General features: G+C 40.0%; 1 protein-coding gene across 1 annotated transcript in view; it reads right to left on the bottom strand.

The window, feature by feature from the left end:
• Positions 1 to 14,747, bottom strand: part of CNGB3 (cyclic nucleotide gated channel subunit beta 3) — a 157,020-nt gene that overhangs the window by 78,800 nt on the left and 63,473 nt on the right. Inside the window, 3 exon segments of the mRNA XM_024126962.2 lie at positions 7,071 to 7,276; positions 8,150 to 8,278; positions 9,886 to 10,031. Coding sequence (XP_023982730.1) covers positions 7,071 to 7,276; positions 8,150 to 8,278; positions 9,886 to 10,031 — 481 coding nt within the window.

The following is a 14,747-nucleotide window of genomic DNA, read 5'->3' as shown; positions in this document are numbered from 1 at the left end:
GCGGAGCACAGGCTCCGGACGCGCAGGCCCAGCGGCCATGGCTCACGGGCCCAGCCGCTCCGCGGCACGCGGGATCCTCCCAGACCGGGGCGCGAACCCGGCTCCCCTGCATCGGCAGGCGGACGCGCAACCACCGTGCCACCAGGGAAGCCCATATCAATTTTGTTTATCTTCTCAGAGAACCAGATTTTAGTGTTATTGGTCTTTGCTATCATTTCCTTCATTTCTTTTTCATTTATTTCTGATCTGACCTTTATGATTTCTTTCCTTCTGCTAACTTTGAGTTTTTTTTGTTCTTCCTTCTCTCATTGCTTTAGGTGTGAGGCTAGGTTGTTTATTTGAGATGTTCCTTGTTTCTTGGAGTAGGATTGTATTGCTATAAACTTCCCTCTTAGAACTGCTTTTGCTGCCTCCCATAGGTTTTGTGTCATCGTGTTTTCATTGTCATTTGTTTCTAGGTATTTTTTTATTTCCTCTTTGATTTCTTCAGTGATCTCTCAGTTATTTAGTAGTGTATTGTTTAGCCTCCATGTGTTTGTATATTTTACAGATTTTCCCCTGTAATTGATATCTAGTCTCATAACGTTGTGGTCAGAAAAGATACTTGATACGATTTCAACTTTCTTAAATTTACCAAGGCTTGATTTGTGACCCAAGATATGATCTATCCTGGAGATGTTCCACGAGCCCTTGTGAAGAAAGTATATTCTGTTGTTTTTGAATGGGATGTCCTAGAAATATCAATTAAGTCCATCTTGTTTAATGTATCATTTAAAGCTTGTGTTTCCTTATTTATTTTCATTTTGGATCATCTGTCCACTGGTGAAAATGGGGTGTTAAAGTCCCCTATTATGGTTGTGTTACTGTCGATTTCCCCTTTTATGGCTGCTAGCATTTTCCTTAAGTATTGAGGTGCTCTTATGTTGGGTGCATAAATATTTTCAACTGTTATATCTTCGTCTTGGATTGATCCCTTGATCATTATGTAGTGCCCTTCTTTGTCTCTTGTAGTAGTCTTTATTTTAAAGTATATTTTGTCTGATATGAGAATTGCTTCTCCAGCTTGCTTTTGATTTCCATTTGCATGGAATATCTTTTTCCATCACCTCACTTTCAGTCTGTATGTGTCCTTAGGTCTGAAGTGGGTCTCTTGTAGACAATATATATACAGGTCTTGTTTTTGTGTCCATTCATCCAGTCTATGTCTTTTGGTTGGAGCATTTATCCATTTACATTTAAGGTAATTTTTGATATGTATGTTCCTCTTACCATTTTCTTAATTGTTTTGCGTTTGTTATTCTAGGTCTTTTCCTTCTCTTGTGTTTCCTGCCTAGAGAAGTTCCTTTAGCATTTGTTTTAAAGCTGGTTTAATGGTGCTGAATTCTTCTCTTGTGTTTCCTGCTTAGAGAAATTCCTTTAGCAATTGTTGTAAAGCTGGTTTAATGGTACTGTTGTAAGTTGGTTTGGTGGTGCTAAATTCTTTTAGCTTTTGCTTGTCTGTAAAGGTTTTAATTTCTATGTTGAATCTGAAAGAGACCCTTGCTGTGTAGTGTAATCTTGTTTTTAAGTTTTTCCCTTTCATCACTGTCAATATGTCCTGCCACTACCTTCGGGCTTTCAGAGTTTCTGCTGTTAACCTTATGGGGATTTCCTTTTATGTTATTTGTTGTTTTTTCCCTTGCTGCTTTTAATATTTTTCTTTGTATTTAATTTTTGCTAGTTTGATTAATATGTGTCTTGGTGTGTTTCTCCTTGGATTGATCCTGTATGAGGCTCTCTGTGCTTCCTGGACTTGATTGACTATTTCCTTTCCCCTATTAAGGAAGTTTTCAACTATAATCTCTTCAAATATTTTCTCAGTCCCTTTCTTTTTCTCTTCGTCTTCTGGGACCCATATAATTAGAATGTTGGTGCATTTAATGTTGTCCCAGAGGTCTCTGAGACTGTCCTCAATTCTTTTCATTCCTTTTTAAAATTCTGCTCTGTGGTAGTTATTTCCACTATTTTATGCTCCAGGTCACTTATCCTTTTTTCTGCCTCAGTTATTCTGCTATTGATTCCTTCTAGAGAATTTTTAATTTCATTTATTGTGTTGTTCATCATTGTTTGTTTGGACTTTAGTTCTTCTAGGTCCTTGTTAAACGTTTCTTGTATTTTCTCCATTCTATTTCCAAGATTTTGGATCATCTTTACTATCATTACTCTGAATTATTTTTCAGGCACACTGCCTATTTCCTGTTTGTTTGGTCTGATAGGTTTTTATCTTGCTCTTTCGTCGCCTGTGTGTTTCTCTGTCTCCTCATTTTGGTTAACTTACTGTTTTGGGGTCTCCTTTTCAGAGGCTGCAGCTTCGTAGTTTCCATTGTTTTTGGTGTCTGCCCCCAGTGGGTAAGGTTGGTTCAGTGGGTTGTGTTGACTTCCTGGTGGAGGGGACTGGTGCCTGTGTTCTGGTGGATGAGGCTGGATCTTGTCTTTCTGATGGGCAGGACTGCGTCAGGTGTTGGATTTTGTGGTTTTTGTGACCTTATTATGATTTTAGGAAGCCTCTTTGCTAATGGGTGGGGTTGTGTTCCTGTCTCGCTATTTGTTTGGTGTAGGCTGTCCAGCACTGTAGCTTGCTGGTTGTTGAGTGGAGCTGGGTATTAGCATTGAGATGGAGATCTTTGGGAGAGCTTTCGCCATTTGATATTACATGGAGCTGGGACGTCTCTTGTGGACCAATGTCCTGAACTTTGCTCTCCCACCTCAGAGGCACTGGCCTGACAACTGGTTGGAGCACCAAGACCCTGTCAGCCACACAGCTCAGAAGAAAAGGGAGTGAAAAAGAAAGAAAGAAAGAAAGAAAAAATAAAATAAAATAAAATAAAGGTATTAAAAGAAGAATAGGGGCTTCCCTGGTGGCACAGTGGTTGAGAATCTGACTGCTAATGCAGGGGACACTGGTTTGAGCCCTGGTCTGGGAAGATCCCACATGCCGCAGAGCAACTAGGCCCATGAGCCACAACTACTGAGCCTGAGCATCCGGAGCCTGTGCTCCGCAACAAGAGAGGCCATGATAGTGAGAGGCCCGCACCGTGATGAAGAGTGGCCCCCGCTTGCCACAACTAGAGAAAGTCAAAACAAAAAAAGTCAAAATCAAAAAGCTGTAAGGAGTTTAGGTTATTTTTTTCTTTAAAAAATATTATTTGTTGAGAAATGCCCCCTATATTTGAAATCTTTTCTAGGAAGAAATTCTAAAGGCAAGAGCTAAAGCTATAGCAAAAATCTCTTCAAAATATTCCTTGTGTGGACTTCAGAGCATTAGTTAACTCACCAGCATGAGCCCCTAAGTTCACTGGCAGTTTGATGAATGAAGGTGATGTGTACAAATAAGAAATAACACCCAAAAAAGGGGGCACTAATTTCAACCTCCATTAGATGCACAAAGGGGGGAGAAAATCAATGTTTAACAAATGGAAAATGACAAAATCAGTAAGGAGAGACTTTTATTTTCAATTTTCTAAGAGGTCTTTGCACACAATGGAGTGTTAAAACCAAGAAAAATAACCAATAAAAACACACTCAATGGGCTCTATTTAAAATGCATTATCACAAGCTGCAAATATAGAGCAGGAACTAATTGCTTTGTTTGTTCAAATGAAGTTTAATGGTTTCTTTAATGTAGAGTAGGTAGTTTTAGACTTTGAAACTTGATTACATTTTGCTAAAAGGACTATGCAAATTGAGTACCCAACCTGAAAGTCTCACTACATTTACCTATCTATGCAAACTTTGTTTTACACCATCAAATTATTCATTCATTCATTCATTCAACAAACATTTATTAAATACATATAGTTGACAGATATTCCAGAACTGGAGGATGGAAATATCAGTTCCCCAAGGGCTTGAGGGAAAACAGATACCAGGTTGAGGTGCTGGAGGCCACAACAGAGGGAATTGGGAGGGTTTACAAGTTTTCCACAGCATTTATGTGCAGTATCTTTTTTCTGAGAATGGTGCTGCACAGAGAACAGAATTTTGATTCAAGGACCAACCAAAGGAATCTCTTATTTAAAATGTCCTTTATAGACAGCAGGAATAGAGCTGGGAATGACACCATGGAGGTTATGTAGATATGAGACTTGCACCCACAGCACTTTGTTAAGACTGCCAATCACAATGATCCATGGAAATGCTCAGAGCCTTCTAGTGACCACATCTATCAGGCCTGCCATTATAGTCAACTGCTTTTGGTCCTTTAGCTACTATTTATAAACTGACCTAGAGAAAATTAACAACTCCCTTCTCTGTGCTCTGCACATTTTACTCACACTTCTGTTATTTAATTGTTAAATAACAATTAAGTTCACTATGATGTAGCAGAAACAAATAGCCCAGGGTCAAATTTCGCCTCTGAAATTAACTTACAGCAATACTTGAGAAAAATAAATTTACCCTTTCATTGTGTACTATCTTTGTCATCCGTAAAATAGAACTAGTACCACCCCCCTCATAAACTTATTGTGAAGATTAAGTAAGACAATGTGAACACCTAGCTTAGGGTCTGGCTTCTAGAAGATGAGCAGTGAATTGCTGACTGAATCAAATGAATGAATGTCCACACACTATCTTCCTCTTGTCTCCTATTTGTATAGGTAGCTCGCTTTCTTACCTGATAATAAGTTTCTTGAGAGTAGGGACAGTATTCAATTCATTTCCCTATTTATCCTAGGAATTCAGAGGGTATACTCAAAAATGTTTGAAGGAGTGAATGAATGGCAATCTTGGTTCAAGGATTTTCTTCCCTTGAATAACAGTTTAATCTACCTTTTAGTTGTATTATATGATATTATTATTTTGAAACATTTATATCTGTTCTGTGTGAAATTATGGAGTTTCTATGAATTATTTAAAAGAAGAGGTAAACAATAAATAAATATAATAATACCTTAGATGAGGGTCTTCAAAGACTATCTGTTTGGAAAAAGATTTAAGTGCAATTATCATACCCTTTCTAAAGTAAACTTCCTCAGAATAAATGTTGCCTGCATAATAATGAGGCTTAAAAGAGACAGAGAGAATTAAATAGGGTTACATACTAAAAATAAATGCCTACAGAGAGACCTTCAAGATGGCGGAGAAGTAAAAAGTGGAGACCACCTTCCTCCCCACAAATACATCAGAAATACGTCTACATGTGGAACAACTCCTACAGAAAATCCATTGAATGCGGGCAGAAGACCTCAGACCTCCCAAAAGGCAAGAAATTCCCCACGTACCTGGATAGGGCAAAAGAAAAAAGAAAAAAACAGAGACAAAAGAATAGGGACGGGACCTGCACCAGTGGGAGGGAGCTGTGAAGGAAGAAAGACGGGACCCGCACCAGTGGGAGGGAGCTGTGAAGGAAGAAAGGTTTCCACACACTAGGAAGCCCCTTTGTAGGTGGAGACTGAGGGTGGCGGAGGGGGGAAGCCACGGAGGAGAGTGCAGCCACAGGGGTGCGGAGGGCAAAGTGGAGTGATTCCCGCACACAGGATCGGTGCCGACCAGCACTCACCAGCCCGAGAGGCTTGTCTGCTCACCTGCTGGGGTGGGTGGGGGCTGGGAGCTGAGGCTCGGGCTTCAGAGGTCAGATCCCAGGGAGAGGACTGGGGTTGCCTGCATGAACACAACCTGAAGGGGGCTAGTGTGCCACAGCGAGCCGGGAGGGAGTCCAGGAAAAAGTTTGGAACTGCCTAAGAGGCAAGAGACCATTGTTTCGGGGTGCGTGAGAAGAGGGGATTCAGAGCACTGCCTAAACAAGCTGCAGAGATGGGTGTGAGCCGCAGCTATCAGCACGGACACCAGAGGCAGGCATGAAAAGCTAAGGCTGCTGCTGCAGCCACCAAGAAGACTGTGTGCAAGCCCGGGTCACTATTGACACCTCCCCTCCTGGGAGCCTGTGCAGCCCGCCATTGCCAGGGTCCCGTGGTCCAGGGAAAACTTCCCCGGGAGAACACACTGAGCGCCTCAGGCTGTTGCAATGCCATGCCAGCCTCTGCCACCACAGACTCACCCCGCATTCCATATCCCTCCCTCCCTCCAGCCTCAGTGCTCCAGAGCCCCCTAATCAGCTGCTACTTTAACCCCGTCCTGTCTTAGTGAAGAACAGGCACCCTCAGACAACCTACAGTCAGAGGAGGGGCCAAATCCAAAGCTGAACCCCAGGAACTGTGCAAACAAACAAGAGAAAGGGAAATTTCTCCCAACAGCCTCAGGAGCAGTGGATTAAATCTTCATAATCAACTTGATGTACCCTTCATCTGTGGAATAACTGAATAGACAATGAATCATCCTAAATTGAGGAAGTGGACTTTGGGAGCAACTGTAGACTTGAGGTTTGCTGTCTGCATCTAATTTGTTTCTGGCTTTATGTGTATCTTAGTTTAATATTTACAGTTTGTTATCATTGGTAGATTTGTTTATTCATTTGGTTGCTCTCTTCCTTTGTTTTATATATACATATATATTTTTTTTCCTTTTTCTCTTTTTCTGAGTGTGTATGTGTATGCTTCTTTGTGTGACTGTATGGCTTTGCTTCCACCATTTGTCCTACAGTTCTGTTGGTCCATTTTTATTTTGGGGGGTTTTCTTTTTTTTTTTATTTTAGTATAGTTTTTAGCACTTGTTATCATTGGTGGATTTGTTTTTTGGTTTCATTGCTCATTCTTTCTTTTTCTCTTATTACTTTTAAATTTTTTTATTTTTACTAACTTTTTAATTCTTCTTTTCCAGTCACCCTACCTGCATTAATTCATTCAGTCGTCTCATCAGTATTATGAAGGTACTATTGTTATTCTCATTTTTAAAATGAGGAAACTAAGGCACAGGGAGATGCATGGTCCCCAGCACGTGGTGAGTGCTCAGTGGTTGTTTTGTTATTGTTGTTGTTATTATTATTGTTATTATACTGGTGGTTCCAGTGGTTAAAGACCCATACATGCAGACAATCAGTCAGACATTAAATAACACAATGCTGTTAATTTGTTTTTTTGTAGTTCAATCTGATATTCCTTCGTCAGTTTGTGCTTCTCCCGAGCCCTACTTACTATTATGTCTCCTCCTCTGGGCTGGAGTCTGGGCTGGATTAACAGCAAATCGAAAAGGTAGATGGTATCACATATGATGTCCATAATAAGCCAGTAGCGTGCGTTGTTTGGTGTTTGATATGGGAAGATGATGCGCAGCGGTATAAACCAGCAGTTCCAGTTAAAGGCAATGGTGACAAGCAAGAGCCACAGGAGATAGAATCGATCTAGAAAAATAGCGACTGGAGTAATCCACATGGCATGTAAAAAACATTAAAATAATTCTGTTGCTTAGTTTGGTAAAGTTGGGACACTACCTTCTGGAGATAAGCAATTTGTATAAGAGACTCTGTTTTAAACATTCAGCAGAATTCTGCCCCTAGAGCCGAGGCACTGGGGTTTATGAGGGATAAGTCATCTTATCAGTTTTTCTGACATTAGAGAGTGTTCTTCCTGTCTCGTAGAGAAGTGGCCACTGAGTCTGTCCCCATGAGTGACTGTACTATTTAGATCAGGAAAGGGGAACCCAAGGAAAAGTCAGAGGTACCATGTTCAGGAGAACTGACTCAAAGGGCTTTATGCTGGTTGGTAATTAAGCTGCAGGATCACCCAGGGCTTGTGAGCCAAAGGCCACATCTTGCCCACAGGGGTGTGACTGAAGTGGGGAGGGGGCAAATCAGCCAGTGAAGGCAGTCCATGACCCTACACACAGGGCTTTCCTCGGCCCAAGGGAAGCTGTAGGAGGGGATTTGTTCAATTGGATTAATTAATAATGTGAAGCCATGGAAGAAGACAGACATTTTATAATGATTTTTTTGGGGGGGCAGTGTTCAGTGAACATATTACTTAGTGCTTTGGGACTTCTTTTAGAAGTTAATTAGGGGCAGGACAGGCCCTGGACTATTTAAAAAACACACAGGAATATTTTTATCTCTTATCTTCACTGGAAAGGGGAAAACAACACATTGCAGATAATTCTTCTTTCTAGATAGGTTCAGAACACTGGCTAGAGAAAATGGAAGCCATCTGTGACTTTGGGTTTCAGGGGTTCTTGGTAATAGCCAGCCCTCCCACTGAGATAGTCCACCCTTTGATGGTACCTGTGTATGAATCTATGCTTTTTGGAAGTCTGATTCGCTTTAGGTACTCTGTCAGAGGCACCTTCTGATAATGTTCTTCTTTTAGCTTAGCACTGCTTTCTTGTGTTGATGATACAACTGTGGGCTTTGCTTTATAGGAAAAAAGAGATGAAAACATTTTTAAAAGGTTAGGTTAGCTTAATGAGAAAAAAGCTTGGATTTCTTGGAATCAAAATATTCCAAAATCTTCCCCTCTCAATACAAGCAGATGAGGCATTTCATGACATTTAAAATATTGCCATTTGTGAAAATATCCAAGTAATGAAAACATCAAAATTTGGAAATAAATAGCAGGTTTAAAGTTTAAATTAAGTGTCCCAAAGATGTTACAAATAGGATATTTTAAATACAATTTCATTCCCACGTATTTTGGAGCATAAATAGTTAGTGCTTTGGATTTACATTGAACAGAAACATTACAAATGTGCACCATTCCACAGGTTTCAGTTTCATGATTCTTTTTTTTTTAAAGTCTTTATTGAATTTGCTACAATACTGCTTCTGTTTTATGTTTTGGTTTTTTGGCCGCAAAGCATGTGGGACTCAGCTTCCTGACCAGGGATTGAACTGACACCCCCTGCATTGGAAGGCAGAGCCTTAACCACTGGATCACCAGGGAAGTCCCCTAGTTTCATGCTTCTTTAGCTTCATTTATATCCTTCTAGTTATGGGTAAGTAAAGCTCAAAATATTCTTTTCAACAAATCTTTATCAAGCTATAATGACTATATTTTAGACCCTTCTCTTTAAAAAGAAACTATACATAATACATAGTTTATTTTGAAAATCCAACTTTCTTCCTACAGAATTATAAGGAAATCCTCAACTCCATTCCATGTAATTAACAATTTTGTTTTTATTTCTCTGTTATTAAACAACACACTTTCTTCTCTACTTTTTCTATACATTTATAAACATTTTATATAGATGTAATCATGGTATATATATGTATATATACTATATATACATATATAGACCATGTATCTATGTATATATGACATATATATCACTTTTGTGCTCTACTTTATTGTACTTATTAATTTTTCATAAGAACATTTCTGTAATTATTAGATAGACTGATAATTGTCTCTCTCCTTATGTGACTAGTTCACTGATGTCCTTTGCTCTGTTGTGTACTCAGGTAGTATTCTTGTATTCTTATTATAAGTGCTTTGGTTATTATGGGTATTATTAATTAATATTTACAATAAAACTTGCTATAACAGATATTGTTGTTGACCTGTGCATATTCTGTGGGCCAGAGGTCATGTGCAGAAGGCTCCTGCATCTCTCTGCCTCGGGGATTTCTCCCAGCTGGCTTGCTTAAAATGCTGGAGTATTAGCAACATTCCCCAGCAGCAAACCTCAGCCAACGAAGGACAGGAGTTGATGGGTTGATACCCCAGCTTCCTCTTCCTTCAGGATAATTCTGATGTGTCATCCACACAGATTTTCAGCTGGCTCCAGCCCCAGTGGCCCACAGCAGTAACGCTTCATTAACACACCTTTATTGTCTTACCTCCCTTCTCTGTCTCTCTTGCCCACTCTCACCTCCTGGAGCACCCTCAATATAAAATATTTATAGCTAAATCATTGTCTTGGGGTTGGCTTTTGGGGAACCCCAAACTAAAACATTTGCAAAATACATGTCCACTCATAACCTCCTTCTTCCTGGTACTTTGAGGTCACAGTGCTCACCAGTTTGGGGGCTGCCTTCAGGTGAGGACATATCACCTTCCACCAACTTTCTCTTGTAGAAATCTGTTCTTTGACGCAATCTCCTCACTAGGTTGTGTAGCTGGGCATCGGCATACTCGTTAATAACAGGGGCTCCAAGTGGTTTGCTTTTTGGACTAAATGAGAAAAAAAAAATGGTGACAGAGTTGGATCCATGAGGAGAAACATACAGGGAAAGGATTAAGTCTCTTCACCTTCCTTATATACCCAAGATTATTAACTGCTCCTTTCTGCAATTGGATAGAACAACTTAAGCATTAAATTTGATGGAAATAGTGCTCATGCAATACAGATTTGACATTGAAAAATTAGAATCCAGAAATAGCAAATGAGTATTCTTGACTGTGGTTCTGCCATTAGACTGTATAGTGAGAAGAAAAAAAGCTATAGTTGGCAAAATAGGCAGAGTTCTAAGATGGCTCCTTTGTGTACATGTGCTGCATAATCCCAGGGAAAATGAATATGGTGGACTTTACTCCCATAATTAGTTGTGTTATGTGGCTCAGTTGACTTTAAGATAAGGATATTATTTAGCTAGGCCTGATGTAACCAAATGAGCCCTTTAAAAGCAGAGTTTCTCCAGATGGTGACAGAAGAAAAAGTCAGAGGTTTGAAGCACAAGCGGAACTTTACTTGAGAGAAATTCTCCGTTTTTGGCTTGAAGGAGAAAAGGGTCCCCTGATAAGAATTGCATGAGGCCTCTAGGAGCTGAGAGTGATCCCTGGCTAGTTAACAAGGAAACAAGGACCTCAGTCCTGCAACCATAAAAAACTGCATTTTGCCAATAATTTGAATGAGCTTAGAAGGAGATTCTTCTTTGGTGCCTCCAGGTAAGAACCCAGCCAGGCCTGGCTGACACCTTGATATCAGCTGTGTAAGACCTTAAGCAGAGAACCCAGCCAAGCCCACCCAGACTTCTGATCTATGGAACTGTGAGCTAGTAAATGTGTTGTTTTAGGTCTCTAAAATTGCCATAATGTGTTATTCAGCAGTAGAAAACTAATATATCTAGTGTGCTTTAATGGACTTCCCTTCTAAGAAAACATATAAAGCATAACATACAGTAAGTCACCTACATACGAATGAGTTCCATTCCAAGAGCGTGTTCGTAAGTCCAATTTGTTCATAAGTCCAACAAAGTTAGCCTAGGTACCCAACTAACACAATTGGCTATATAGTACTGTCCTGTACTAGGTTTATAATACTTTTTTTCCACAAATAATACATTAAAAACAAACAAAAAATAAAGAAAACATTTACAGTTTTACAGTACAGTACTTTGAAAAGTACAGTAGTACAGTACAACAGCTGGCACACAGGGGCTGGCATCGAGTGAACAGGCAAGAGTTACTGACTGGAGGAGGGAAAAGAGGTGGAAGATGGTAGAGCTGAAGGATCATCAGCAATAGGAGATGGAGGGCAAGCTGCAATTTCACTCACACCTGACGTTGATGGCACATGTTCTGGTTCCTTGCTGGATTCAATTCTATCTACCCTTTTGAAAAAATTATCCAGTGATGTCTGGGTAGTAGCTCTTTTTTTCTCATCATAAATGACACGGTAGCACTGGATTGCATTCTGAATGGCTGCTGCAACCTTCGTGTACCATTCTATGTTCAGGTCCTGTGCCTAAAAAGCTAATAGTAACTCCTCAAATAAAGAAGATTCCCTTGCCATTCCCTGCATCGTGGATCTCTTTTGTTCTTCAGTTACTTTTTCTTCCTCTTGTCTCTCTTTGTCCTTCCTCTGGGCCTCCAATTCCATCAGGTCTTCATTAGTAAGCTCCTTGTGTTGCACAGCAAGGAGTTCAGTGAAATTGTCCTCTTGCAGATCTAGCTCCAGCTTCTCACTGAGAGTCACTAAGTTGCTGAAGACCTCTTTGGACTCCTCATCCACCTTCTCAAATCCACAGAAATCACGACCAAACTGCGGGCAATGGTTCTTCCAAACCCCATTCATGGTGACGGCTATAACTTCACGCTAAGCAAAGTCAATGGTTTTTTTTTATGGCCTTGTAGATGTTATAGTCCTTCCAAAATTGTTGCAAGGTGGTTCCTGATTTGTCACTCACCTTTACTGCCTGATGAAAAGTGTGACATAAATATTTCTTGAAAGTCCCTGTAACTCCCTGGTCCATAGGTTGGATGAACGACGAAGTATTCAGTGGCAGATTCACTACTTTGATGCTGCGATGAAAGTCGTCCTTGAATGCGAGGTGGCCTGGAGCATTGTCCAGCAGCAAAAGAATGTTGAATGGGACATCCTTCTCCAAGCAATATTACTCTACCTCCGGGATAAAGGGTAGAAAAACTAGTCCTGGAAAATGGCCTGTGTAATCCAAGCTTTGGGGTTACTCTAACACACAACAGGAAGAGAGCCCTTGGCTATGTTTTTAAGGGCTCTTGGGTTCTCTGAATGATAAACTAAGAGAGGCTTCAGCTTCATATCACCAGAAGTATTGCCACCAAACAACAGAGTTAGCCTATCCTTTGCTGCTTTATAGGGTGGCATCAACTTTTCCTCCTTACTGATATAACTTTGATCTGGTATCCCCTTCCAGTACAGTCCTGCCACATTCACATTAAAAACCTGCTCGGGCAAATACGTGCCTTCATCAATAATTTCTTGAAGCATTTCAGGAAATTCCTGGGCAGCTACCATATCTGCACTTGCTGCCTTGCCACTTAATTTTATGTTGTGAATGTTGGCTCTAGCCTTGAATCGATGAAACCAGCCATGGCTGGCATTAAAAGATGCTCCCTCTGATTCTTCACTGTGTTTCTTCTTCAAGTCTTCATAAAGGCTTTTAGCTTTCTCTTGAAACAGCATTAAGCTGAGCAGGACTCAATGCTGATGCTGATCCTGCATCCACAGGATGGAGAAGTTTCTCCATCTCCTCCATCACTTTTCCACGATTCTTCAATATTATTGTCAGCATCATCGGCACAGCAGACTTCACATGTTCCATAACCTTGTCCTTGTTCTTTAGAATCATGCCTATGGTTGAATGATTCATGTTATAAAAACGAGCGATGTCTACCATCTTTTCGCCTCACTCCCCTCTCTCAAATTATTTTCACTTTTGTTTCCATCATTATTGCTTGGTACTTCTTTGCAGTAACAGCTACATCACCGCTGCTTTTATGCTTGCTTCCAGACATCCTGGGCTTGAAATAAAGATACTGTACTACTGTACTCTATATAATACTGTATACTAAAATACACAAAAGCACAACCACTTGTAGAGAACGCATGCATGTGACAATGTACGCCAGACACATGAACTAACTTAAATGATTGGACATGTGAACGAATGTTCACGTCTTTGAAAGTTTGCAACTTGAAAGTTCATAGGTAGGGGACTTACTTTATAAACTAGTATGCTTCATAATGATCTAAGTTTCCTCAAGCTTTTCCTCAAAGATCTAACTCACTCTCTACCTTCCTTCTGAGTATGACACTGGGTCTACACAGGCCTGCATAAGTTCTATCCGTTCTCACCTCCTCACATCCGTATTTGCCCTTTCCATCTCACTTCCAAACTGGAACCCATGCGGTTCACATTGGAAATGGGTAACTAGTGGATTCCATTTAAAGAGCCTCTCTCCACTAATATCCATTTTCTACCAGGTCCACAAACATATCATAAATCTAGTTGTTTACGAATTCCTCAACCATTGGTGTCTTTCTCTCTCTCCTTATAATTATCATAGTATAACTTATACCTCTTTCAAATGTCTAAATTCTAGCTTCAGCATCAAGATTCTTCAAGTGTGTCCCACTAAGACCTCTATAAACCGTTCAAGAATGGAGAAGATGGAGCCACAGTTGAAGAAAATCTGATACATCGTACACAATACAGAAATAGGAGGGCATTCAGTCTACAAAACCAAAGAAAACCTTTTTTTCTGATTAAGATGTGTTGTCATTTATATCATTTCATAAATTTCTGCTTAAAAATCTTAGTCTGCTTAGAAGTTTATTCATTCATCAAACAGTTATTGAGTTTCTACTTTTTGTACTGGAAATAGAAAGATAAGTTAAACAGATACTAGCTCTATGGATGTTCATAGTTTAATGGGGGAGGCAAGGATGTAAATAAGTAGCTAATAATAAGTAATAAAAATATGTAGAAAATGCTATGCTCACACTGAAGTTGGCCTGGGGTATCAAGGAGTGGCTTCACAGAGAAAGCATCCTAAGTCTGGAATGATTAGAAGGTCTTTGACAGAAAAATGAAATAAGGGCCTTCCAGGCCTTGAGAACAATATGTTCAAAGATGTGAAAAAAATATGACATGTTCAGCAAGTATTTTGGTGTGACTGGAAGACAGTGTGTACGTGGAGGGCACCAGCTGGTAGGGTGTGTCAGAAGTGATGGTGGTTAGGTCTGGAAAGGTGAGTGGGGTCAGCTTATGATGGTTCCTGTATGATCTGCTTAAGAGTTTAAACATTGACCTATGGGCTAATGGGAACCAATAGAGAATATTAAGCAAATGGGGGTTTGAGCAGATAGAAGTTTTGGAAAAGTAACAATAGTGGGAGAGTTGAAGGGAGCAGTGTAAATGCACGGAGGCAAGGAAAGGAGTTAATAGGTTAGGTTAGAGTGGATGAGGGAAAAAGAGAGGGACTAAAGAACTTATTTAGAGACAGAAATCAAAGTATTTGAACTTTCTGGATCCTTTGGATAAATCCAAATAAAGAATCAAGAATAATTTCTAAGTTTTTATTACAAGTGACTAAATTCACAAAGATTACTATTACAAGAGACTAGATATATGAAAACATTAATATAAATTGGAATTCAGAAGGAGATGTTTGTCT

The sequence above is a fragment of the Physeter macrocephalus genome, chromosome 15 (assembly GCF_002837175.3).
Source record: "Physeter macrocephalus isolate SW-GA chromosome 15, ASM283717v5, whole genome shotgun sequence".
NCBI classification, from domain to species: Eukaryota; Metazoa; Chordata; class Mammalia; order Artiodactyla; family Physeteridae; genus Physeter; species Physeter macrocephalus.
Note: the sequence above shows the minus strand (reverse complement) of the source record. Positions and strands in the feature narration are given on the sequence as shown.